Here is a 26,503-nt window from a genome sequence, read left to right on the forward strand (position 1 = left end):
TGTTCTTTCCAAAACAGATTTTTCTCCCAAAAAGTGTGGATACATTTAAGATAAGACCAAAATCCTGAACAATTACTTCAATCTGTTCACTACAGTTAAGAGCTAGGATTCCTTTAAACTGCTCCTGATCTTCTTTCTTTTTGATCTCTAAGAGTTTTTTCTATCATGTTCTTGTGTGTAAGAGCTTGAAATTCCTGAACACTCCTGTCCAAGATTTTGAGTCATAAACCTTCTCGGACCACTAAAGAATTTTAGAGTTATTGGCTCTAAACACTATTGAGGGCCCATTTTGCCTGTTATGGTGTGGCAGTGTGCAAAGTGTTATACAATACTCCCTCCAACCAGGGTCCTTGGCACTACGAATACAGAGGGAGTCTTTTGGTTTGCAATATATTTCCCCAAAGCTATGGATTACAGGTGGTCCCCAAACCCCTTTTGACTGGGGTTTGTTAACATTACATTTTTAAAGACATTATCTGTCCTTAAGGAAGTCCTGAATCTCAGTGTTCAGTTTTTTTCCTGGCAACACACTGTCTCTGCATATATACATCCCCCTTAAGTGATGGTAACATATCAACGAGGGATGTACTTACCGTGAACAATCGTCAACTTTCTAGCAGTCATACTCTAGATTGGTGCCTCATTTACCACAAGGTTTTAGCAAAAACTGCCAGCCAAGCTGGGAATGGTCATGTGTTGGACTGGGTTACTATTTTTTCAGCTGCCTTTGATTTAGTGGCTTAGCCCAACTAAAGGACCAAGAATGGTTCTGCCCCTCTCTTGTAACTTGTTGGGAACCTCACTCCTGGATTAGCAAGTAGCAGAAAGAGCTATTAAAGACCAAAGAGGACAATGGTATTTATTTACACTACTTTACAGTGACAAAGAGTCTAAACAGGTGGTGGAAATCCATCCTGAACTTTACAAAAGCAAACAGATGTGTAAAGGAGAAGTTCAGAGTGTTGGTCTTATATCAGATCTGCCCAAAACTATTGCTGGGAGAACACGTGCACATTGTAGGCTTACTGGATAGGTATTCCCCATTTCACTTGTGTTTAGAAGACATTGCTTCTGGGATACATTGTGAACAATCAACATTATAACATTTCCTAGCTATCGTGAAGGAAAGGTTCTGTTACGAACATGGAGGTGAGGATTATGCTCAACTCTTCATTTATTTTCTATCTCAGCAGTCTCAAGTAAATAACATTAACATCTCAAAAGACTACAAATCCCATAAGTCTTCGCTACAACCAGAAAACAACCATAGAGGTATAGTCCCATAAGTATGGCATTCCATGGCAACACTTTCTCTTTCTTCGAGCGTGCAGCCTGCTGCAGGTGTCTTTCAAAAATCTTGTTTTTGATCAGAATCAATGAAAGAAAACCAAAACTGAAAAATAAATATAAAGATACCTGAACAGTCGTCTAGAATCATGTATCAATAGTGGTCATCCAGAACCATAAAAAACAAGGTCTCTAATTAGACTTAACACCATCAGAACACCAGTAGTAAACACAATATATTGAAACAGAAACAAATCAACCGGATTTATATTTATCCCAACTGTGAGAATGCAAAGAAACATCAGGAGGGTGAGCACAAGAAAAAATGGTTTGGTAGGGATAATCATCGCCTCTGTGTCCTTAATTGAATTGAAACTTTCCTTCATGATAGCTGGGAAATTATATATTCGATGTCAGGACCAGAGGCTCAAATTATGCTAGGTTAAAGCTGGTTGACAACAAAAGCAGCCATTCTGTGAATGGGTTTGAAACAAAAGGTCTTGAATTTAAATTTCAACAACCAATCTGCTGCTCCGCGGTTATCTTCAAATCTACCTCCCAAAGAAAAAGCTTTTGAGGCCATAGCACCCCTTGTAGAGTTGGTGCCAAAAGAGGATGTGTCAATCCATGCTTCTTGAAGAACCCATATAACCCAATGGGCAATGGTAGAAGTCGAAACTGGTTTAAAAGGATTTTTGAGCAAAAGAAACAATGGAGATGTCTTCGCTGGACAATACTCTTCTGTCATACTCTCATAAGCTCTCAGGCATCGAACCACACATAATTTAGGATGGTCAGTAAAAGAGGGATAAAGAACCACCCTGATATTAGATTTGGTACGTCTAGAAACCGTAAAGGAAACTCCCTCCAGAGTAAACATACATGCTGTAATATCTAAGGCACGAACATCTGAAACTCTTTTGCAAGATACTACACATAATAACATAGCCAACTTACCTGAAAGTGCCTTACGGGAAAGATATTCATTGTCCTGCCAAGATTGGCGCATGCTCAAAACTACATTAACATCCCAGAGACATGTATACTGTGGCTCCGGTGGAACCAGAAGGTGACAAACAAGAGGATGTTCCCCTATCGGGACATCATGAAAGGGAACATGACCCGCAGAAATAGCTGATCTCTGCATGTATTTATAGGATGGTACGCCAACCGCCTTGTCTGGACAAGAAATTAACATTGTGAACTACATCATCCCCCATTGGATCCAAATCCCATCGCAAACACCAGCGTGGCCACCTATGCCATGCCGATCCATATAATTTGACTGTGGAGTCGGACCAAGCTCGTTTGATAGGGAATGCAGCATGTGCCAAAAGGCCTGAGACTTCCCATTGGCCCCTCTAATCCTCCAAACCATTAGAATGGTGCTTTCCGGCTACCTTAAAGTGAAAACATCGAATTCCTCCTCAGTGAGCCTTCTGTCTAACATCAATAAGATGAGCCCAAATGCTTTTTGACACAGATTAAAATATAATTGAACTATTAGAAATGTGTTAATATTGGTTTGGAAAGAGATGTTATAAAACCTGAACATGATTCTTTGCATAGGCAAAGATACATTGTTTATAAATTGTATGATATGAAGAAAGCCATGCTGGAGGTCACAAGCCTCATCATTAAATTCCCCAACAGTAGGAACATATAGAGTAATCTTAAAATTTCTGAGGAATCTCAAAACTGTGAAGATCGGATAAAGAATTTACTTTTTTGTACTGGTGCTTTCCCGTTGTCACGCTGTTGGTGCCTGCCACTTAGTAAAGGGGCAAGAAACTGCTCCTAAATCTGGCATTCCACAACATTTTTTGCACTGATACAGTACTTGCATGTGTGTATCATACAGGGTGTATTCCCTAGTCTCATACCTCAGCAATGTATGAGTCATTTCAGTAGGTAAGAACAGCTGTGCCTTATAGCACACATTTACAACATCTAGGCCACATCTGCTGTAGTCAGTCAAAAGGTAACCAGGAACTTCAGGAGCCCCTCCCTTTGGGAACAGTAATTCTAGTATTGTAATATCTGATAGAGACTTCTAGTTGCAGATACCTAACCTTAGAATTTTCCCCCAAGCGTCAGACTGGATCCGAAGATTTTTTTTCTTCGAGCAATACCCGTGCACATCTGTAGGTGGGGTTGGTCGACTCCGCGGGCATCGTAGTCGCTGTGATGACGTCAGGAGTAGTACATAGACGCGGCCTCAGCGCAGTGACGTCCGTTCTTTTCTTTCCATGCCACACGCTGATCTGTAGAGAGCTACCCTGGTCTTTTTTTGACCGAGTTTGACCGTTTTGTCGAGGTTTTTAGTGAGTTGTTGGTGTGTCGAGATGTCCCCGAACACTTGTTTCAAGCCGTGCGAGGACTGTCACCGCATGATGTCGGTGACTGATCCGCATCAGGTCTGTTTATGGTGCATGGAGTGCGACCACAACACAAAGTTATGCTCTGAGTGCCGGGCCATGCACCTGAAGGCCTTGAGGAAGCAGTCCCTCAAGCTCATGGTGGCCCGGCGCTCGATTCCACATAGGTCCCTGTCTCGCTCAAGGTGAAGGCCTTGAGATCTTTCGGGGGTCACCACCATTCTTCTTCCTCAAAGTCTTCGGGCACAAGTAAGAAGTAGAAGTGATCCTGTCGCCCTTCGAATTCACCCCCGTCACTCGGCTGATGCGACACGGGAGGAGCGTTGACGCTCGAGGCCTCCGTTTTCGGAGCCTGCTTCTGGGTCTGCTCCGCACTTCCCCAAATTTCCGTGAGCCAGAGCAACACCTGCCCAATTAAAGGAGTTTTATGAGGCCATGCGCCTCATTTTTGGGCAGGCTGAACCCGATACGGCGCCTCCGGGCCCAAGGGGTTCGGTCGGGGGGCCTTTGGGTTCCACGCCAGCAGCTTCGGTTCCGGCCACCTAGGTTCCCTCCGGATCCACTCGCTAATCCGCACTTATGCCGGTCGTACCACTGAGACCTTCCCATGCGCCGGTTCGATTGTCGACACTCCCGACGTTGCTGGTGCCCACCATCGATGTCGACCCGATCCGTATCCCCGACGACTCAAAGTCGGAACGGCGTTGCCTGACGCCGTCTGTGTTTTCGATGAGGCCTACTTCACCCCAGGTCGGATTTGGACCCGTTTCCTTATGGGTACGAATTCGGGGAAGGATTGGAGGGGTCCCTGGGCCCTTATAAATACCGGGATGACCCATCTGTGGACTGGGCACAGGAATTGGGCGAGGCCAGTGGACTGGAAACTTCTCCAGATGCTGCCATGCTGTCTCTTCCTACTCTGGCTACGGCGGAGGGAGCAACTTGCGCTATGGTGGTCACTGGGGCAGCTGAGGTCCTTGAGCTGCCTGCTGTGTACAGGTCAGGTCCAATCTCCTGATGGAAGTGCTTCAGCCAGGGGCTTCCACATCTGAGTCCCTTTTGTCATTCAGTGAAGCCCTCACCGATGTCCTTTTGGGTACTTGGTCCAGACCCAACACAGGGGCCTCTCTGAACAGGACTATCACACGGCACCAGCGTCCCGCCCCAAACAACCCTCTTCCTTGGGCGCATTCCGTTCAGCACCCCCGGATAGGGAATCAAAAAAGCTGGAACAATTTGGGTAGAAGATGTTTTTCTTCCTCCAGGCTCGCCGTGTGGTCCGTGAACACCGCATGCTTTTTGGGCTGCTATACCCACTCCCTGTAGGATACAGTCGCGCAAGTTCTGCAGCAAATACCGGAGGAGGCCCGTGCTATAGTCTCCCAAGTTGACAACAATGGGAGAGATATAGCGAAGTTCACGATCCGATGTGGGCTGGACACAACAGACTCTTGCAGATCAATCGCTACGACTGTGGCCTTGAGACGCCACGCGTGGTTGCGTACTTCTGTTTTTTTCGGAATGTCCAACAGTCTCTTTTAGACATGCCCTTTGTTGTCTCCCTTCTCTTTGGAGACAAGGCAAACTCTGCCTTGGAAAGATTCAAAGACTTCTGGGCTACGGCTCATTCCCTTGGCCTTTCCGCTGCCCCCTTACCCACAACAGTCTGCCTTTTGCCCCTATCGTGGTCACGGAAGATGCTCCGTCGCGTCCCCCACCCAGCCACCGTGCCACCCATGCTGTTCAGCGTCCCCGTGGCCGGGGATGCGGAATCCCTTGCGGAACGTGGAACCAGAGGTCTGCCCAGTCCAACCCTGCCCCTGCTGCAGCCTCCAAACCCTCCTAGCCCATCCCCTCACTCCAATCCAGTTGGCGGCAGGATTCGCCATCACCTGCCTCACTGGGTATCCATCACTACAGACAGATTCGAAGGGGCTATTCTCTCCCCTTCGAATCTGCCCCACCAGTCAGCCATGCCTCCATCAATCATTAGGCACTTCTCCGCCAGAAAGTCATGGCTCTCTTGGCCAAGGGAGCCATAGAGAAGGTCCCTGTGCCAGAAGTAGGTCATGGTTGTTATTCCCACTACTTTCTGGTGCCGAAAAAGGACAAGGGCTTACGTCCTATCCTAGACTTCGGGACCTCAGCTACTTCCTCAAAAAGGAGAAATTCAGAATGCTCACCCTTGCTCAGATCCTGTCTGCCTTAGATCCAGGAGACTGGATGGTAGCGTTAGACTTGCAGGACGTTTATTTCCACATTCCCATCCTGCCTGCCTAGAGACGTTACCTGCGATTCGTGGTAGGTCACGAGCACTATCAGTTTACCGTTCTCCCCTTCGGCCTTACCAGCGCCCCTCTGGTCTTCATGAAAGTGATGGCGGTGGTTTCAGCTCATCTGCGCAGGTTAGGGGTCTCAGTCTTCCCCCTGCCTTAACAACTGGCTGTTGAAGGGGTAGTTGCCTTAGATAGTTGTCTCCCAGACTAGGGCAAGCCTCCTGCACATGCTGGGGTTCACTATCAATATGCTGAAGTCACACACTCCCTTTCATCTGAGCTGTTCTGGACACACTGCAGTTTCGGGCTTATCCTCCCGATTAGCGAATCAAAGATATTCAGGCTATGATTTCGATCTTTCAGCCTCTGTCTTGGGTTTTGGTGAGACTGACTCTGAGGCTACTGGGTCTCATGCCCTCCTGCTAGTGACACATGCCAGATGGCATATGTGGGCTCTGCAGTGGGATTTGAAGTTCCAGTGGGCGCAGCATCAGGGTAATCTCTTCGACATGGTCCAGATCTCAGAGGGAACTGCAAAAGACTTTTAGTGGTGGCTTTCGAATCCGCACTGGGTCCACGGCAGATCCCTCTCCCTTTCCTAGCCAGATCTATCCATAGTGACAGAGGCATAGCTTCTGGGTTGGGGCGGCCACATGGGAGAGTCGGAGATCAGAGGCCTCTGGGCTCCATATTAATCTTCTGGAGTTCCGGACGATCAGGCTTGCATTAAAAACATTTTTTCCCTCTCTCAAAGGGAAAGTAGTGCAATTGTTCAAGGACAATACTACCGCCATCTGGTACTGCAACAATCCGGGCGGGGTAGGGTCCTGGACCCTTTGTCAGGAGGCACTACGCCTCTGGACATGGCTGGAACATCAGGGCATTACCCTGGTGGTTCAACATCTGGCGGGTTCTCTCAACGCCAGAGCGGACAAACTCCGCCATCGATGCACAGCCGATCACAAATAGCTTCTCCATCTGGAGGTGGCGCAAAGGTCTATTTCAGCAGTCGGGAGAGCCTTGGTTAGATCTGTTCGCCTCCTCAGAGAACGCGCAATGTCAGCTGTTTTGTGAGTTGGAGTATCCAAGGCCGCACTCGCTCTGAGACCCTTTTCGTCTCGAGTGGAACTCTGGCCTCCTTCACGCCTATACCACTTCTGCCCAGAGTTCTCCAGAAGATCAGGAACGACCAGGCCCAAGTTATCTTGGTGGCTCCGGACTGGGCAAGGAGAGCATGTTATCTAGAGCTATTGAGCTTGGCCACCGATCCTCCACTCAGACTGCCTCTTCGGGTGGATTTCTGTCACAGCAACAGGGGACGTTTCTCCACAGGAACCTGTCCAATCTCCGCCTTCATGCGTGGAGATTGAGCAGCAGCAGTTGACAGCTTTTGATTTTCCACCGTAGTCTGCTATGTTATCTTGGCAGCCAGCGTCCCACACCAAAACGGTATACGCCTGTCATTGGCATAGATTTGTGCCATGGTATACCAACAAATCTGTTGATCCCCTCTCTGCTCCGCTATCTGAGGTTCTTTTGTTCATTCTTTCTGTGATCCAGCAGGGCTCCGCTTTGGGCACCTTTGAAGGGTATTTATCGACCATTTCGGCCTTTCTTAGGCTACCTGATCAGCCTTCACTCTTTAAATCTATTGTGAATTGATTCCTTAAAGGTCTCACCGATTTATTTCCTCCCACTCCATTTATCATGCCTCAGTGGGACCTCAATCTTCTCCTTACTTATTTAATGGGTACTTCCTTTGAGCCGATGCACAATTGCCCTTTACGGCTCCTCACTTTCAAGACTTTCTTTCTTGTTGCCATCACTTCTGCTCGCATAGTGAGTGAGCTTCAAGCTCTTTCTTCCAAGCCTCCATTCATGTCTGTGCACCCTGACAAAGTGGTGTTGCGCACGAAGGCCTCCTTCCTTCCCAAAGTTGTTATACCTTTTCATGTAGGCCAGTCTATCACCCTGCTTACTTTTTACGCACCCCCACATCCTTCTCATGAGGAGGAGAGACTCCACCGTCTGGACCAAAAACGAGCATTGTCGTTCTATCTAAATTGTACTAAAGATTTCCGGGTGGACAATCAACTCTTTGGCGGGTATGTGGGTGCGAAGAAAGGGGAAGGCGGTGCAAAAACATACCATGTCTCAATGGGTACTTCTTAGCATCAAGATGTGCTATGCTTTGGCCAAGAAGCAACCTCCTGAAGGCTTGCGCGCTCATTTCACCAGAGTAATTGCTGCCTCCACTGCTTTAGAATGTGGAGTTCAAGTCCTAGAGTTCTGCCAGGCAGCTAAATGGGTATCCCTGCACACGTTTGTTAAACATTACTGCCTGGACAGTCAGGTCCGTCGGGGCGGCTACTTTGGTTGTTCGGTCCTGCAGGACTTCCTAGTGTGATCTTGGTTCACCGCCCAACTCCGAGGATAGCATTGCTTGGGTATCTATTCTAAGGTAAGGAATTTGCAACTAGAAGTCTCTATCTGATGTACAAGTTACTTACCTTTGATATCCAAATATCTGGTAGACACACATTCTAGTTGCAGACTCCTTACCGACCCACCCATCCTCCCCGCTTCCGAACTGATTTTTAGGGAAAGAGATTCCCCCTTCAGGTCCCTAGCTCTGGCTCACCAGTCTGTGTTCTTACCGGCCCTGCGCTTTGGCGTGGTAAGTCGTTAAAAGAAACTGCTGTCACTGCGCTGAGGTGAGGTCTATGTACTTCTCTCGACGTCATCACGACGACTACGACGCCCACGGAGTCGACTGACGCCACCTACCGACGCGCAAGAGTATTGCTCGAAGAAAAGATCTCCGGATCCGATCTGACGCCTGAGGGAAAATTCTAAGGTAAGGAATCTGCAACTACAATATGTCTCTACCAAATATTTTGTTACCGAAGGTAAGTAACTTGTACACCACAGGTAACGCAGATCAGGATTAACCTTTGTTCGCAAATCTTCATATTAATTCTGGCATTAGAATATCATAGGTACTGCAGGTAACAATTGAGTTAAATTTCCAAAGCTATTAAAATCCAAGTCATCTAACTGCAGTAGGTGGTGTTGGCAAGATTGATGCAAGCTGGAAAATATGTAAATGAGTCTTTGTGCTGGGATTGTAAGGGGGCCCTGTAGGATATGATGCAGATGTGCTTGCTGTCTTGTATTTGTTATGGTTACAGGTACTTGCCCATGAGGCTGTACTCCCAGACAGGAATTAGGTTTTTTCATAGTTGTGTGTGACATGAAAACAGCATTTTGTTTACAAACTTGTGGTGGGAAGAAAATCTTCACAAAGCTGTGTATGGCAGCCAGAATGTGTGGAATTGTAAATTGGTATATGTAGCAGCTGAGCTGAGGTGATCTATAGTTGCCTCTTGGTGGAATGAATTGTTTATGCTGTATGTTCTTTGCGCTAGGGTGTGCAATTCTGTGTGTTTTTATTCAGAGATACTATGCAGAGCTTCTTTTGGTACTAGGTGTGGTGTCATTTGCAGTTGTGTGTTGTGGTAGAAGTGGAATAACTTGGAATGTTTGGAGTATTTTACAAAACTCTTAAGTTGTGTTGAGCTGTATCTCCTAAAGCAGCAGATATCTCTGCAGGGCATGAAGGTTTCTTAGAGTACAATTGAAGTGGAGTTTACGGTGTCTTTAGTACTATGTTTTTTATAGAGAATGAGTGTCCCGTAGAATGAACGGAAATGCACTTTTGCGAGCTTTGATTATGAAGTTTTAAATTAAAAGGAGTAGGTGAGGTGCAGTAGTATTGAGTATAATGTCCTTCATCCACAATACTAGTGTTCATTCAGGGCATCTGGATTGCTGATAGAATAAGTACATGTGTGAGAAGCTGCAGCCTGTTGGCCCAATTCTCTTTTCCCAATTACTGTGCAGTTTATTATGTCTCCTACTCCCAATTTTCTGTTAAGTTTTCTGTTCATTGCTTTTGGTTTTATTCAGCTTCTTTGATGTTCCTTACAAAACTCTGTCTTTATTCTCCATTTCTTAATGCATGTTTTTCTAAATATGTAGTCTCCCGGCCTTCTCATTTTTCTTCCCTTTGAGCCTTTTTCTTCAAATATACCCATTTGACTTTTTTATGAATAGTGATAGGCCGTTACTCACTAACAGTAGCTTTACTGTGAGCAGCTAGGTTCCATCATGGACCAGTGTCAGTGCATTTGACCTTTTCTTCTCAAGACAGTCATTCAGCTACCAAAGTGTTCTTTTGAATACCTCTTCCCACAGATTCCTCAACTTAACAATACCCAGGTAGCAGGCTGGATCAGAACAACTTCATGCAGTAGCTTTCCACTGTCACTGGAAGCCACCCAACTTCAGTTTTGCCTCTGACTGCCCTAGAAATGACAATGTTGGACTATATACAGTGTTGCCAGTGGGATGCACTGGCACCAGTTTCTGTTTTTCTGTTCCTGATGCAGGTTTATAGCCCTCCTTAAGGTGTTAGTGAACCCTCCAAAATCTTTTCGACATAGTCAGCAGGCGCACGGTCAAATGTCAACTCCCAAGGTATCAGTTATTATAGCTTGCAGGACATGTCACAAGTAGATCTCTTTCTCTGCCTCAAATAGATCTGATATGATGTCTGGTGCCATCAGGTTGCATGAAACCAATTTATTCTTGAATTGGGTCCAAACCAAGCAATAGACCTTTCTCCTCCCTCATGTAAGTCGGCAGTGCCAGAACAATCCTCCAAACGGTCTTCCTACAAAAAGGATTACAGGAAGGACAAGTCTTTATCTTCTTCCTGCAGGAAGAGATCCTGTTCTTGGGGCTGATTAGAATGTCAACAGTGTTTCTCCCTTCGGTGGCCTCCTTTTCCTCCTCTCTGCTCCAGTTAAAAACCAGATAGAATCCTTAAGAAACTCTAGCTGGAGTTTCAGGCTCTATTGGCTCCATAGGCTGTCCCCTGAGAACTTGGAGGCCTTTCGTCATGCCATGTTGAATCTCTTCAAGGATACCCCTCCTCCCTTAGCCCCCTTCTGGCTCCCAGTGTTGTGGCAGATCCTCCAGGTATAATACATTTGCTGGCCCTGCCCTCAGCATCTCCCATATCCACACCGTATTTGACTTCAGCCGTTGCACTCTCTCACAACCTGCTTCTCAATCACTGGAACCAGTGTGCCCAGTTTCCACATCCAACCGGTTCCACTGTCTCTTTCTAAATTCAAAGGGTTCAAAGATTCCCCCCCCCCCCCCCCCCCCCCCCCTTGAGGAGCTATTTGTCTCTGAGTCCTACGCCCTGGACATCCTTCAGAGCAAGTTATTTACGCTTGCAAACTCGTTTTTCTGGTGGCTACTGTATCTCCTTCAGATTCCTCACCGACTTTCCCTCCTGAAATTTAGGAAGTTTGATTCTAGGAAATATTCTTGTGCCAGCTGATGATTCTACCTTTGTCGGGTTCCTTCTTTGGGGGCCACGTTTGGGTGGGAAAAAAAGTGAAGAAACACCAGCGCGTGACCATATATATAATCTGATGCTGCTGTCACGTCCTGGTGAGATGCTGGAGAGTTGCTGCATAGACTTTTCCTGATCCAGTCTGGTACCTGGGATATTCATAAGCTAAGTAATCTGTGTGATGAGAGAGCATTCACCATAAAAAGTGTTACTGCATGTAAGCAACTTGTTCTTTGCTGCCATTTGCTGAAGGGGTTGCCTCATGAAATGTAGGATGCTCACCACAGTATACAGGGAGCCTGTCAGAATTTCCTACATCTAAACATTAATCCTCACTTCTTAGCGTCCTCTACTGAAAACAGCTCTAGATGAACAGAGTTCCCTCTGCAGGCTAAGTGAAACAATCTACTGCATTCTGTTACTTTTCAAACGTGTATGGATATGCCATTCCACTTATTTTGTCTTTTCGTACCTCGACTGGAGATCTTAGGAGCTCTGCTTCTGCCGAATAAACATTTTTTTTCTGAAACTGTAATAGATTTTATATTGTGTTGTATACCTACTATTATAGTAAATAGCCTTTTCTGTTGCCAGCTTCCTGCTTTGTGTGTAGAATCAATGACAATAAGTGTGATGTGTGTGTAAGTAGCAATATTCATGTCCAGTTGCAGGAGTAGCTTGCCAAGCACTTATGTTGCCATTCATGCAATAACGTTTTATTCCCAGCCTCTTTAATTATAACATATTTTTGTTTTTGCATTTCTGTGAGTGATTTACCAGCTTGAGTTGGTTTCACCAGCTGTTAAGATGCTCAGATTCTCCCACATTTCATATTAACATAGTTAATCCTTCTTGATGCAAGGTAATTCATAATGGAGCAATTACACTCACTCACTAGCTGTGTATAATAGTAGTGGTGCTTGCCTCTTGGGTGTTGACTGAGATGTGTCCACCACTCAGAATAATCACATACTGTATGTATGAACTCCAGTGTGCTCAAAGCTGTACTGAGGGAATGGCCTAACTACCTTGCTTGTGTGCTACAGAATATTAATCTGGTTTTAAACTTTGCCATAGATTGGCCAAGCAGCTTCCTTAAGATTAAATCGACTGCTTACATAGTTCTAAAAGGGCACTAAATTGCGGTCTCTCACACAAAAGGTTAAACTGGATCTGAGCACCTTTCCAGTGTTGTTGAAGCCTCGTCATAGTAAAGCACAGTAGAACTGTAAAGGCCATCCAGTGCTCCCTGGTGCTTCATTTCACCGTTAGTGGTGCTCTAGCTTGCCTCGAAATTCTCAGCTGTACGTTTCAGGTATGAATTATCCGTTCTCTGTCAACATCTTATGCTGCAGAGACGGGTAAGTCCAATGTTGATTTGGGCACTCCTTCTTACATGCAGACTAAATCGCCAATGTGCCACAGTGCCTAGCAACTCCCACCCCTTAACAACACTAGTTATATCCTTACAGCCTTTAATACCTGGAATATGTCTAATATTGGCCCACAAATACATAACTTATTGAGAAACTTAGAAGTTGAACTTTGGTTTAGAAAAACAGTAAGCAGAGGTGAGCAGAACTGAAGTAGTGGGACACCTTTTCAATGTGCAATAGTGGTAACCTGCCACACTTCCTTAAGCCTCATTGACAATGTTCTCAGTGGGAGCTATTGACAGTATCTGTAGCCACTCACACTGCTACTTTTTAGAGGCTAAATGGAGGACAGTGCCTGCTATCTAGACCCCATTACAATGTCTCTAGTCGTAATCACAAAGATAACATTTCACAGTGTTTAAAGAAAGAACAAAGGTTTGCACCTCCTAGAATGGGAGCTCTGCAATTGCAGGGTAGTTCCACTGTGCTTTTCAGTGATAATCTTAATTGTTGCTATTGTGTTACCATACAGTCCTCATGTTGACCATTACTAAACAAAAGCTGTGTGTTCAATTATTTTCTTAATTATTCATGTATGTTGGTTTTTATGTTTAACTATTTGATTTTGCTCCATTTTTTGTTTTAATTCTTTCCATCCTAAAGTCAGTTTATGTACCACATGCGCTGGCATTCAAGAGATCATACAGCACAAAGGTAGTGTTTCATTCATTCATTGGTCTTTGTTGCATGCATGAAAACTAACAATTCAGATCCCATCATTTTTTCTGCCATCTTCACTCTAACAATGCTTTGTTATGCTTGCATGGGTCTTCAGAAGTGCTGGTGGTGTGTACTGTTTTATGGGACTGGCGGTTTCTGGCACTGATCATCCCTTCTTTGGGAATTTGAGATTGCTGACATTAAGGTTCCTTCTTTTTGACTGAGCACGTTTTTGACTTAAAAGAAAACTGCAGATCATCCTTAGATAAAACTGCATGTGGGAGCTCTGCATTCACCAGTTCAGGAATGTCAGTCTCTTCTTAATCTCTTCTTTTTCTTTTTTTTTTTTTTTTTTTAAACACACAGCCAGAAAAGCAACGGCTTGCCTAACATTTGTCAATTACTTTTTTCCAAGGGATCATTATGGGACATGTCTTTTGTTTTTGCCCATATCTAGGAAATAAACGTTGAACATTAAAACCCCAAAAGGCAGCACTGCGTGTGCTGCTAGCCAGCTTAGGTACTGAGTAAATAAATTATAGGTTACACAAAGACTTTGGCCATCAGCACAAGTGGGCCACATTTTTGTGCGGCGACACCAGGGGACGTATCCATTTCCCACCACTATCACCACACCTAAATCCGGTCATTAAATGTTTTGGGAGGAAGGAATAGGAGAATCCGGAAATGGTGAGTGAAAATGTTTTTCCTGTGATTCCAGGGACTGCTCAACTGACATTTACTACCTGGTCTGTAGTTGTGCGAAATAACTGCAGGGGGAGGGCGGGCAGGTTGTCTGGGGTGAGGAGAGGATGTGGCCTTCACAAGTGTAGCATTGTCAGCTCTACCAAGATGCTGGAGGGAGCAGTCAGAGCCTGTGCCCATAGGTTCTTCATCTCTGCATTGCAGTTTAAGTGGTTTCAGAATTACAGCTGGTAAAACCGGGTATGGTGTTCCTAGGTCTCAAAACAAGGACCATTTGTAATTGACTGGAGTGCGGTATGCCCCTTTGCAGGGTTACTGCTCCAAGCAATTCGCAATGAGGGTCTTTAAAGGTGGTGGCACGGTCAAGCAATCAAGGCTGTAAGCTGTACATGAGATGGTTTAGGCTTGGAACCATATTTAACATAACAGTTACCACCAAAGTCAATAAATGTAAAGGTAGAATCTCATTAAGTTGATCGACTGCACAACATTACAAACATAGGACGTAAAACATATACACAAAGGGGAAAACTTGAAACTGCTACCCCTAATCATTGCAAAGCTCTGATAGCAATCAGATGGAGAGAAAGCTGCAGGATGGCAGGCTGAAATAAACCACGAGGCCATTGTTATCCAGTGCAGTTCATTATGTTCTGTTCAGCTCTGTTCTGGTTTGTTCAGCTCTCTAGGCAGCAAATTCAGATTTCAATGTCCTGAAACTCAGGAGCAACACTGTTTTCAGGAGGGTATGATTATGGTTAGTGTAACAGACCAGGTGAGTTTGTGAGCTACTAGGTCCTTTGTTACCTCACTGTTGTGATTGCCGTTGGATTTGGACAAAGGAAAAGATGTAGTTGCTTTTTTGTCACCTTCTGCTTAGAACAGAGTTAGTATCCTGGAAAGACGTTTCGTCCAAGGGCGAAGTAATGGATGCTTTGGTAGCCTTATGAAATGAGAAATGGCACAGCAATTGTACACACTGGGACCTCCCTGGAAAACAGGATAAAGTGACCATGGACCTCACTCTTGTACTTGCAGACCACCGTAAACTTGCAGGCAAGGTGTCTGCAAGGGAGCAGATCATTGCCGAAATCTGTCCAAAAATGCTACAAATGGACTCCCCCCTCCGGACCCTTTTCGATCCTGTGAGTACCTTGAATTAAACATGCCGAGGGCAGGGCCCTGCGCCACACTGTGTGGGCGGTGGGCCTTCCAGAGGGCGTGGAGGGACACAACGCAGTATTCTCTGCAGAGCTGGATACGTGAGATACTCCTGACAGTTGTGTTATCACAATACTTCTCTATCAAACGTGCCCATAGGGCGTTGGTTTTCAATCATTTCCCCAGGCTAGGTGTCACCGTAGGAGAGGGGTGTCGTGAGTCTCGCCTACGGCCATGGCCGCAGCCTCCCAGCACTGTGCGGTGCAGCTCTCGTGCCTGGGGGGCGGTTTATGGGACTGGTGCTGTCCAGTGGATTCCAGCCATTCCCACACAGATTTCGGGGTGTCAAAGTGTGTTGCACCTTCTGAAACTATGCACAGCCGCGCTGGGAAGAGGAGTGAGTATCGTAATTCCAGACTGCGGAGGTGACGTTTTCCAGCTAGGAAGGAGTTACGATGTCGCTGCACAGGTACTGTGTAGTATGGAAAAAACATGTTTCGTGCATTATCAACCCTTATCTCCGCTACTTTTCTAGTTTCACTGAGTATGAGGTCTCTGTCATGTAGCAGACGTATAACCAGCGGCCTGGGAGTGGATCCCGGTGGTGGCCTGCGTGCTGACACCCTATGGCCCTCCTCGCCCTACACTACTGCCAGGGGAGAGGGAGTGTCTCCAATGGGAAGATGCACTTTGACTATTATTGTATGGGGGCAGCTATGATACCGCCAGTCGTAACACCTCATTACACCACACAACCGCCCGACACTTGTCGCAGTGCAGAATTAGTTGTTTTTCCGTTTGGACAGCTGCAGGCCCTGCATGCCATCCTAATGGTATTTACTGCATATTTTTTCCCTCAATATTTCTAGTTCTATTTGTTATAGTTAATTTTTTTTATATACAACAGGTTCAATGGATTTCCCTTTAGACAACACAACCTGTGGTACACACCGTAACAAGCCCTAACGCAGAGGCACCTTACAGCTGTCATCTACACACGAGACAACACACATTAACATATTAACGTGGAATGTGCGCGACATTCACCCCTGGACACGCTGATATACAATATGCTCCTATCTCAGAAGGCTCTCCATACATGGTGCTTTATTGCAGGAATCCCACCCGTCACAGCCAGACGCACCCAAGCTACAATGCTGGTGGTGCGGACACATACACTCAACTTGATTCTCCTCCTATGTTAGGGGAGTGTTTAACTGGGTCCGACCAGGGGTGCCCTCATTGCTGACTAAGTGCTCGTGAACACAGAGGGTTGGTTTGTGCTGATTAGGGTAGACCACCTTTTTGCATACGCTCTTGTTGGCACTTTCCGCATGGAGCTCTCACAACCCCAACTGACTGAGTCTTTTCCTTCTACTCAGCCCTACACCAACTACATGTTAGAATCGATAGATTGGTCGGCACGGCTGACTTCTCGCCTCATATCTTTAAGGCAGAGTATTTAGGCTGCACTCATTCAGACTCCCTGGTGCTGGAAGACCTACTGTTCGGGTCCTCGGTTAACGCAGCCATTAGCACCCACTTCAAGCACAACACTAATTCAGTAGACACGCTCGGTGGAATGGGATGCATTTAAAGTGACGCTGAGAGGGCACTTGTCAGGCGTGAGCTGGAAAATGCTTTGTAAACTAGACATGAACGTCTTTGACATTGAGTCCACACTGTTACGCCTTGAAACTGAGGCGGTGCACGAAGCAGATAGCACCCCCAAACCGACGGCGGGCAGACGAGAACACCTGGCATTATTAGAACACTTAAGCTGCCTTAATTATACTGCTCACTCCGCCAAGGCACGTGCCACAGTCGACAAACCTGGGGCACTACTCACCTGGTTGATTCAGCAGGAACAACCAAATGAGCCAACTGCGAGATTATGCTCGACTACTGACGACATGCTCTACACTCAATACGAAATACACCAAGAACTAGCCCACTACTCCACCTCGCTATACGCATCTTCCACCACAGCTACTTCGAAATGTATAACCTCCTATTTGGAGTCGGTGCACCTACCTGCCATTATGAAGGAGCAGCATCTGGAACTAGATGAACCAATAACAGTTTTGGAGATACAAGCAGCTCTACGTGCCTTAGCCACTGTTAGATCGCTGGACCCTGACGGTTTCCCCACAGAGTTTTATAAAACATATAGGCTGTTACTATCCCCGCATCTGAAGCGGTCTATAAGGAAGCCCTACGCACTGCATGCCTGCCAGCCTCCATGAGAGAAGCACTCCTTACTTCGATAACTAAGCAGGGAAAAGACCCCATCAACTATCGCCCAGTGGCACTGCTCAACCAAGACTTTTAAATACTTCCGAAAATATTGGCAGAGAGGCTGGTTTCTCTGGTACCCGCCTTAGAACACAGAGATCAGAATGGTTTTGTACCTGCTTGCACCACCTCTTTAAATTATTTGATTCTTTCAGGTCCTTGAATGCGCCTGAAGCACTTGTCCTGTTCGGAATGCCTGGTCCTAGACCTAGAGAAGGCCTTTGACTGTCTGGAATGGTCTTTTCTGTTTATGGTCCTTCTGAGATACAGCTTTGGAACTTGCGTTTTTCGCCTCATATGTAGGAAGCTGACCTGGTGTGTGGTGGGTACCTGTGGTGTTGGCACCTTATACCAGTTCTAGGCAACCCCTATTAGTGTAGGTAGGTAGTGTCTAGGAAGCCAGGGCTCCCTAGAGGTAGCTGTGAATGAGCAGCCAAGACTTATCTAGGAGACATGCAAACCTTATGCATAGGAAGTTGGTGTGGTGGGTACCTAAGATACTTACACCTCATACCAGGTCCAGGTGTCCCCTATTAGTGTAGTGCAGACAGTGTCTAGAAGCCAGGCTCTCTTGAGGTAGCTGTGGGTGAGCAGCCAAAGCTAATCTAGGAGACATGTAAAGCTCATGTAATACCACTGGAGTTACACAGCACTTACACACATGAAAGAAAACAGTACTTTAATTTAGTGACACAATATCAAAAAGTACTAGAGAGGCAGTCCTCCAGTAGGAGGTGACACACTAAATATATACACTAGTTATCAGCAGTAGGCATAGAAAGGGATAGAAAACAGTGCAAATGCAGTTAGACAATAGTGACCCGGGGGAGCCCAAACCATATACTAAAAAAATGGAATGCGTACATAGGACCCCCACCTAGGTAAGTGGAATTTGTAGAGGGGAGCTGGGGGTACTAGGAAACCCCAAAGGTAAGTACCACAGCAACCAGGAAGCGCCAAGTAAGTTAGTGGATATTCCCCAAACCACCCAAAAGGAAGAAAATGCAACATCCAGGCAAGATCGCAGTGGATCCCTGAAGAGGAAGACCTGTGGAAGAAGGGGAAAAAGTCCAGAAGCCACAGAAGAGTCCAGGAGGAGTAGGAGCTACTACCCACCCAGCTGTGGATGGAGGAGTTGGTCGACGGTGATGTGAAGAAGGTCAGCACTGCAGCCCTGGAATCGGTGAAGAATTCCTGAGAAATGCAGATGACGTCCCACGCTGGAAGAAGAATTGCACTCCGGTTCTGATGCAAGGATTCCACCAACAAGCCTTGGCAAAGGCAAATGTCGCGGTTGGCTGAAAGAGGAGCTGCCGCAGACCAGCAAGGCCCAGGATGACTCAATCCAGGACGGGGATTCATAGGGGACCCTCAGACACAGAGAGCCCACAGGAGCAGAGGCAGCACCCATAGAAGTCCCACAGGATGGGGACACAGGACTCGCAGAAGAGCCCACACAGCACGAATGGAGAAGGTTCACACGCTGCAGGAGAACCACGCAGAGGACTGTGCGTCGAAGGAAGGAGTACTGGGGCTGGAGCTACACATAGCCTGAAGATCCCTTGAAGGAGATGCAAACAAGCCTTGGCAGCTGCAAGAGAGACAGTGCATGGGGTACTCTCCTGCATGGGAAGGCAAGGGCTTACCTCCACCAAAGTTGGACAACTGGCAGAGAGGACCAAGAGGACTACTCCAGACCACCACTTGTGATGCAGGATCCACGCAGCTCAGAATGAGAGGAGATCCACGCAGCCAGTCATCATTGCAGTAGATGCCTGCGGATGCGCAGGAGTGACTCCCTCACTCCAGGGGAGATTCCTTATTCCTTCTCGTGTAGGCTGAAGACTTGCTGCCCTCAGAGGATGCACAGCTGGGGAAATGTTGCAGAAGCTGTAAGGAGCCGCGGAAACAATGTTGCAAGAAGAGTCTACTTTGTTGATGCAGATTGTTGGTTCCTGGAGTGTCCAGTCGCGGTTCCAGTGGCTAGAAGTAGAAGTAGGATTGCAGATGAGTCCTGCTTGAGTCTTGCAAGCCAAATCTGAGAACCCACCCAAGAGAGAGACCCTAAATAGCCCTGAAAGGGGGATTGGTCACCTAGCCAGGTTACCACCTATCAGGAAGGGGCTCTGATGCCACCTGCCTGGTCTGTCCACTCAGATGCTCCCAGAGGTCCCTGCCAACCTTGGATTCAAGGTGGCAGAACCCAGGGACCCTCTGGAGGGTCCCTAGGGTGGTGATGGACAGGGGAGTGGTCACTCCCCTTTCCATTGTCCAGTTTTGCGCCAAAGCAGGGACTGAAAGTCCCTGAACCATGCAGACTGGTTAATGCACGGAGGGCACCAAATGTGCCCTTCAAAGCATACAGTGCCTTGGGGAGGCTACCCCTCTCAAGCAATGTAACACCTATTTCCAAAGGGATAGGATGTTACCCCCACTTCTCCAAAGGAAATTCTTTGTTCTGCCTTCCTGGGCTTGAGCTGTTCAAGCAGCAGGAGGGCAGAAACCTAGCTGAGGTTGGGGGGGGGGGGGCAGCAGCTTGGGTTACGTGGAAAACCTTGGAAGACTGGTAGGAGCAATGATGTGGAGCCCCCAGAGTGCATGGAATCATATTTCCAATACTGGCAACAGTATTGGGGTATGACTCCGACATGTTTGATACCAAACATGCCTAGGTTCGGAGTTACCATTATGTAGCTGGACATAGGTAGTGACCTCTGTTCAGTACATGCGTAAAATGCCATCCTTGCACTGACAAAGTCCATGAAAATGGCACTGCAGTTCGTGGGGACACCTCTGCTAGTGCAGGGGTGCCCTCATACACAGGTACTTGCACCCTCCCCTCTGGACTAGAAGGGCCTGCCATAGGGGTGACTTATAGTGACCTGGTGCTGTGACCTAGGGTGAAAAAGGTTGCAATGGCAGGCCTGCAGAACACTTTGCATGGGCTCCCCATGGGTGGCATAATACATGCTGCAGCCCATGGGGGGCCCCTGGTACCCCAAAGCTCTGGGTACCGTATATTAGGGACTTAATGGGGCACCAGTATGCCAAATGTGGGGTGAAATGGTACAAGTTAGAAGGGAGAGAGCATAATCGCTGGGTACCTGGTCAGCAGGATCCCAGTGAACACAGTCAAACACACTGACAACAGGCAGAAAATAGGGCTAATCATGCCAAGAAAGAGGGTACTTTCCTACATTATGCAATACCACATAGTCACACAGCAACATAAAAGAACCAATCATTGTTACAAAAATAAAGGTACTTTATTGTAGTAACAACACTAGATTACTTATAGGCAGTTTCCCAAACTGGAGGTAAGTACACACTATACACACCTTATACTAAAATAGTGGAATGCAAAGTGAAGTCCCTCACCCAATGATATGGAGTTGTTAGAGGGGAGCTAGACGAACTAGGAACCCCAAGAGGTGAGTACCTGAGTGACCCCCAATGACCGGGAGAGCAGAGGTAAGTACCTGGTTTTCCCAAGGGCTAACAAGAGGACTTAGAAAAGGGATTTGCAAGAACACGGCCAGTCTAGAAGAAATTAAAGATGGATTCTGAAAGAAGAGGACCTGCAAAAGAAGGGGACAGAGTCCAGTCCATAATGGAGTGTCCAGTGGGGGCTGGAGCTACCACCCACACTTTTGTGTGTGAAGATCCGGGTCTATGGGGGAAGAAGACGACCAGCTGTGGAGTCCTGTGGAGCGGTGCAGATGGTGTCCCATGTCGGTCGTCAGATCGCAGATGGTCAGTGGTGTAGGAAAACAACCAACACACATTGGCAAATGCAAGAAGAGCAAAAGAAGAGTTGCAAGGCTGAAGAGGACCAGCAATTTCCGGGGACTCTATCTTTGGAGGGGAGTCTGGGCTCACCCTCTATATTTGGGAGAGCCAACAGAAGCAGACGCAGCCCCCACAGGCAACCGAATGGCAGCTGGCACAGTAAGTTGCAGTGAGGCCCAGTCAGCCCCCCATGAAGAGGAGTCCCACGTCGCTGGAGCCACAGAAAGAAGACTGTGCTTGGCAGGATGAAATGCTGGGGGCTGGGGCTACTCGAAACCTGAAGATCTCTTGAAGCAGGAGACAACAAGCCTTCTTAGCTGCTAGAGTCACAGTGCACAGGGGTACTGTCCTGCAAGGGCTCACTGTCTCCCAAGTTGGACAGCTGGCAGAGAGGACCAAAGGGACCACTCAGACCACCACCTGTGATGCAGGATCTACGCAGTTCCAGAGGAGAGCAGATCCACACAGCCGGATGTTGTTGTTTGTAGGTGCCTGCAGATGCAGGGGAGTGACTCCTTCTCTCCAAGGGAGATGCACAGCTTGGGAAATGTTGCAGTTGCTGGAAGGAGCCGGACAAACAAAGTTTCAAGACAAGGTCGGCACGGAAGTTGCAATCTTGACGGTTTCTGAAGAGTCCAGTTGAGGTTCCAGTGGCCAGAAGTAGAAGTAAACAAAGCAGAAGAGTCCTGGTGGAGTCTTGCACATCGAATCTGGGTACCCACCCGCAAGGGAGTCCCTAAATAGCCCTAAAAGGGGGTTTGGTCACTTTGCAAGGTAACTACCTATCTGGACGGGTCTTTGACATCACCTGCCTGACCTAGGAACTCAGATGCTCCCAGGGGCATCTGCACATCTTGGTTTCAAGATTGCAGAATGGCGTGGCCACATGGAGGAGCTCTGGGCACCACCCCTGGGGTGGTGATGGACAGGGGAATAGTCACTCCCCTTTCCTTTGTCCAGTTTTGCTTCAGAGCAGGGACCGGGGGTCCCTGGTCTGATGCAAACTGTTTTTTGCAGGGAGGGCACCAAATGTGCCCTTTGAAGCAAACCGGTGGCTTGGGGAGGGTACCCATCCCAAGCCTTGTAACACCTATTTCCAAGGGAGAGGGTGTTGCCTCCCTATCCCACAGGATATCCTTTCAAGCAGCTGGAGAGCAGAAACCTGTCTGAGGGGAGGCAGCAGCACGGGCTGCCTGGAACACCCTAGGAGACTGGTAGGAGCAATATGGGGGTAGGTTCCTCTAAGGAGCCCCCAGAGTGCATGGAATCATGCAGTCCATACTGGCAACAGTATTGGGGTATGATTCAGACAGGTTTGATGCCAAATGTGCCCAGGTTCGCAGTTACCATTATGTAGCTGGACACAGTTAGTGACCTGTGTCCATTACACAGGTAAAATGACTTCCCCACACTTACGAAGTCCAGTGCAATGGAACTGGAGTTGTAGGGACACCTCTGTTCATGCAGAGGTGCTCTCACACACAGGGACCTGCACCCTGCCCTCTGGGCTAGGAGGGCCTACCGTAAGGCTGACTTAGAGTGACCTGGTGCAGTGACCTGTAGTGAAAGGGTGCATGCACCTTTTCACGCAGACTGCAATGGCAGGCCTGCAGGCACATTTTGCATGGGCTCCCATGGGTGGCACAATACATGCTGCAGCCTATGGGGAACCCCTGGTGTCCCAATACCCTGGGTACCTAAGTACCATGTACTAGGGATTTAAACGGGGGCACAAGTATGCCAATTGTGGAGTGTACAAAAGTCCTAGGCAATCAGATTTAGAGGGAGAGAGCACAATCACTGGGGTCCTGGTTAGCAGGATCCCAGTGAAAACAGTCTAAGCACACTGATAGGCAAAAAGTGGGGGTAACCATGCCCAAAATAGGGCACATTCCTACATTATACTTCTCCTATACGCGTTGCCTATCTCCAGGGTAAAAATGGAGACCCTCATATCTGACCTGGTTAAAATACACAGAGGCACACACCAGGGTTTCTACCTTTCCCCACTGTTGTTCTCCCTGGCAATAGATCCGTTGGCAGTGGACCTGCGTAGAAAGGGCAATGAATGGGACATCCCCTTGGTGATACCACACATGCCATTTCATTATACGCAGACAGTATACTCATTTACCTCAGACACACTGACACGTACCCTCAGTACGTATGCAGAGCTTTCTGGCCTACAAGTCAACTAGGCCAAGTCATGCCTCTTTCCATTAGACCGGGAACACCTGACCCACACCATGTGCGGGTTGGCGGTGACAAACTTCGAGCACTACTACCTCACCTCCCAGCTGCAGTGGGTGGTACATTGGTTAGCTGGACGGCAGTTATCAGATACTGCAACCCTACTACCTACATCGGGTTGGGGGGTGGTTCAAAACACCTCTACCCAATCCCACACTTATATGAGTGACATACCGATGCTACCACTCTAGTCTCTACCTCACGAGGTGGTACTCACATATGCCCCACATTGCCCTTACTGAGGATACCGGGGGGCCGAACTGGTTCCCTGGCATTAAGCGGGGATACATGCCGTAGGGGACCTTTATGACGAAGGGAAACTTCTCACATGCGAGGTGCTAATTGACGAGGGGGCCCTTCAGCCCGGCTAATATCCTCCATATCATTAACTTATTAGAACAATGATGAACACGTGAGGACATGACATTAAAACTTGTGATGCACACCACTTTTCAGTATCTTCATGTGGTCGGCGATGGCAGACATCCAACTCGTTGGTTAGCAGATTCTTTGCATATACACATCGCAGCCACTCACGTCACTCCACGCTCACTGTGAACGAGATTTATGTAGACCGTTCTTGGACAAGAAATTGACGGTAATACTGAGTAGTCCCACTAATGTTCCCTGGAACGTCTGTTTCCGTTTAATACAGCTGTACATTGTCCATGGAGCCCATCCCACACCAGCTAAAGTCACTCGCTATTCCCACCGCACAGATGTCCCCAATGCCACCTGGCAGATGCTGCTCTCCCTCTGCACTGGACACACTATAATGATCACCTGGGAGGCCTGCCTACTAGGCTTTCATAAAAGGGGGAACAAATGGAGAACAAGGTCTTGTCACATAGACCTGGGCCTCCTGCTGGCCAGCAGGCTGATCACTTGCAGGTGGAAGTCTCCGGATCCCCCCATTACTAACTTCCTGGATGCAATCATTAACCAGGTGGTCACACACTGAGAGCATAGACCTCCTCGAGGAAGAAAATGTAGTGCTCTGTAAATATCCTATGGCTAACGCCTGGGACGCTATAGTAACCGACTTCACGCAGCAGTGCATGACCTTGTGCACGACTCACCTGTGCACTGACTGGGCCCTAAGGTGCATTGAGCTCACCTGAACGACCTCTATATACCACCTAGTTATGCATGTGGGGAGTGCGCTATGTGCCTTGCTCTTACTTGGTGGGACTTTGGATGAACAAATAGTTTCTACTGGATTTCCTTGGAGTTTGTTGAAACTGTTCTGTTATTCTGTGGAAGGTTCTCGGTTTATTTCAGCATCTGTGTACATGTCCTACGTGTGAATTTTGCACTCATTGCAACACTAAGTGTCATTCGCGCTGATTCATCTCTTACAACACTATCTCCATGCGTTGGCTCCAGTCTGTCCAAATGCGCTCACCGAACCCGCTGCTTGTTATCAGATCAAGGTCCACTAGGATGCGCTTTATTGATGATCATAGCTTAAACTGTAAAATGCTGTACCTTTCGTTCGTGTTGTATTTTAGTTGTCAAAAACGCAATAAACAGATTTAAACAAAAAAAATAAAGGAGCAAATGGCACTTAGCTGACTTAGGACCCTTCTTGGCACTTTCAGACTCGTAGTGTGCAGTTGGGAAGTGCTTCCTCCAGACTAGATTGAGCCGTCATTCCGCTTAGGGTTACGTCATGCTTGTTTTTCTGCAAGGCAGTCCAGCTGGGCTCTCTTCTAGGAAGGGTCCTGAATCACCCTGCTTTCAATGGCAAGATAGGGGAGCACTCAAAGGCAAGCTGCTTTTTGTAGACACTTGCAGCACCCTTGAAAGCAGCAAGTCAGATGCAGGCTCCTGGGACGGTATGTCAGCTGTTGCCGCTGGAGAAGGAAGAGGGCACCGGCTTTTAGTCACCTATGGAAGTTTATGCATCACTCATCTCCTCTGTTGTCTGGGTATGTTCTGAAGGAAAACTGCAGCTCTATGTACTAGGTTAAATAGATACATATCTGTGAACGTTCACACACCAGCGTGCAATGGCAGAATGTTGTTCTTTGTCACTTTGGGATATTTTACCTGCCCGCAACCAAGTAGCTACCACACAGTCACTTGGGTGAGAGTTGGCAACTGAAAAGGTAAAAAGAGCCTGTGGCTTTTTACGGCCCATATTTGAACGTTCTATGTTGATTATCAGAACCAACATGATAAAGGTCAGAAAACGTGGAAATCAATTTAGGATCAAAGTAATAATCGTGGGACAACGTAGCATTCCAGAGTTTTACCTTTGCTTCAATAAAGTGAAGAAAACAGGTCCACTAATGTGTGGACTAGTGTGGAAAAAATATAGTATTTGCTAATTTCAGTGATCAGTATTGAGTAATAGGTTCAGACATTCATATAAATGACATTTAAGACCAGGAGATAGCTCTGTATTTATGAATAAATAATTAACTGAAGTCATTTGCAAGCAAACTCAGATTGACTTTTCTCCTCAGTCACACTGCACAGATCCACATCTGAAAATACATGTTAGCAAATCAAATTTTGCTTTGTTTTTTCTTTAAAAACATGTTTACATAAGTTATAGCTTAACCCCTTAGCTAGCTGTGGATTTTGGCATCTAGCTTAGCCGGTACCTAGGGAAACCTAGCAAACCTATGTATGTTTGGAAACTAGACACCTTGAAGAATTGAGAATAGGGTGACTTGTGGGGCTCCCACCAGGTCCTGTTACCCAGAATCCATTACAAACCTCACAATTTGGCCAAAAAACACATTTCCCTCAGATTTCGATGCTGCAAACTTCTGGAATCTGACAGGAGCCACAAACTTCCTTCCACTCAGCATTCCCCCCAAGTGTCCC

At 47.1% G+C, this 26,503-nt stretch overlaps 1 protein-coding gene across 21 annotated transcripts in view; it reads left to right on the forward strand.

Moving 5' to 3' along the window:
* The window catches only part of MICAL3 (microtubule associated monooxygenase, calponin and LIM domain containing 3), a 1,349,174-nt gene that overhangs the window by 1,097,001 nt on the left and 225,670 nt on the right, over positions 1-26,503 (forward strand). For 17 of the 21 annotated variants that reach the window (XM_069228050.1, XM_069228034.1, XM_069228049.1 and 14 more), the window contains one exon: positions 13,409-13,459. The exons of the other annotated variants lie outside the window; for them this stretch is intronic. In XM_069228050.1, the coding sequence (XP_069084151.1) occupies positions 13,409-13,459 (51 nt within the window). The remainder of the gene's footprint in view (positions 1-13,408; positions 13,460-26,503) is intronic. 21 annotated transcript variants of the gene reach the window in all.

Source organism: Pleurodeles waltl, chromosome 4_1, assembly GCF_031143425.1.
Source record: "Pleurodeles waltl isolate 20211129_DDA chromosome 4_1, aPleWal1.hap1.20221129, whole genome shotgun sequence".
In the NCBI taxonomy this organism is placed as follows: Eukaryota; Metazoa; Chordata; class Amphibia; order Caudata; family Salamandridae; genus Pleurodeles; species Pleurodeles waltl.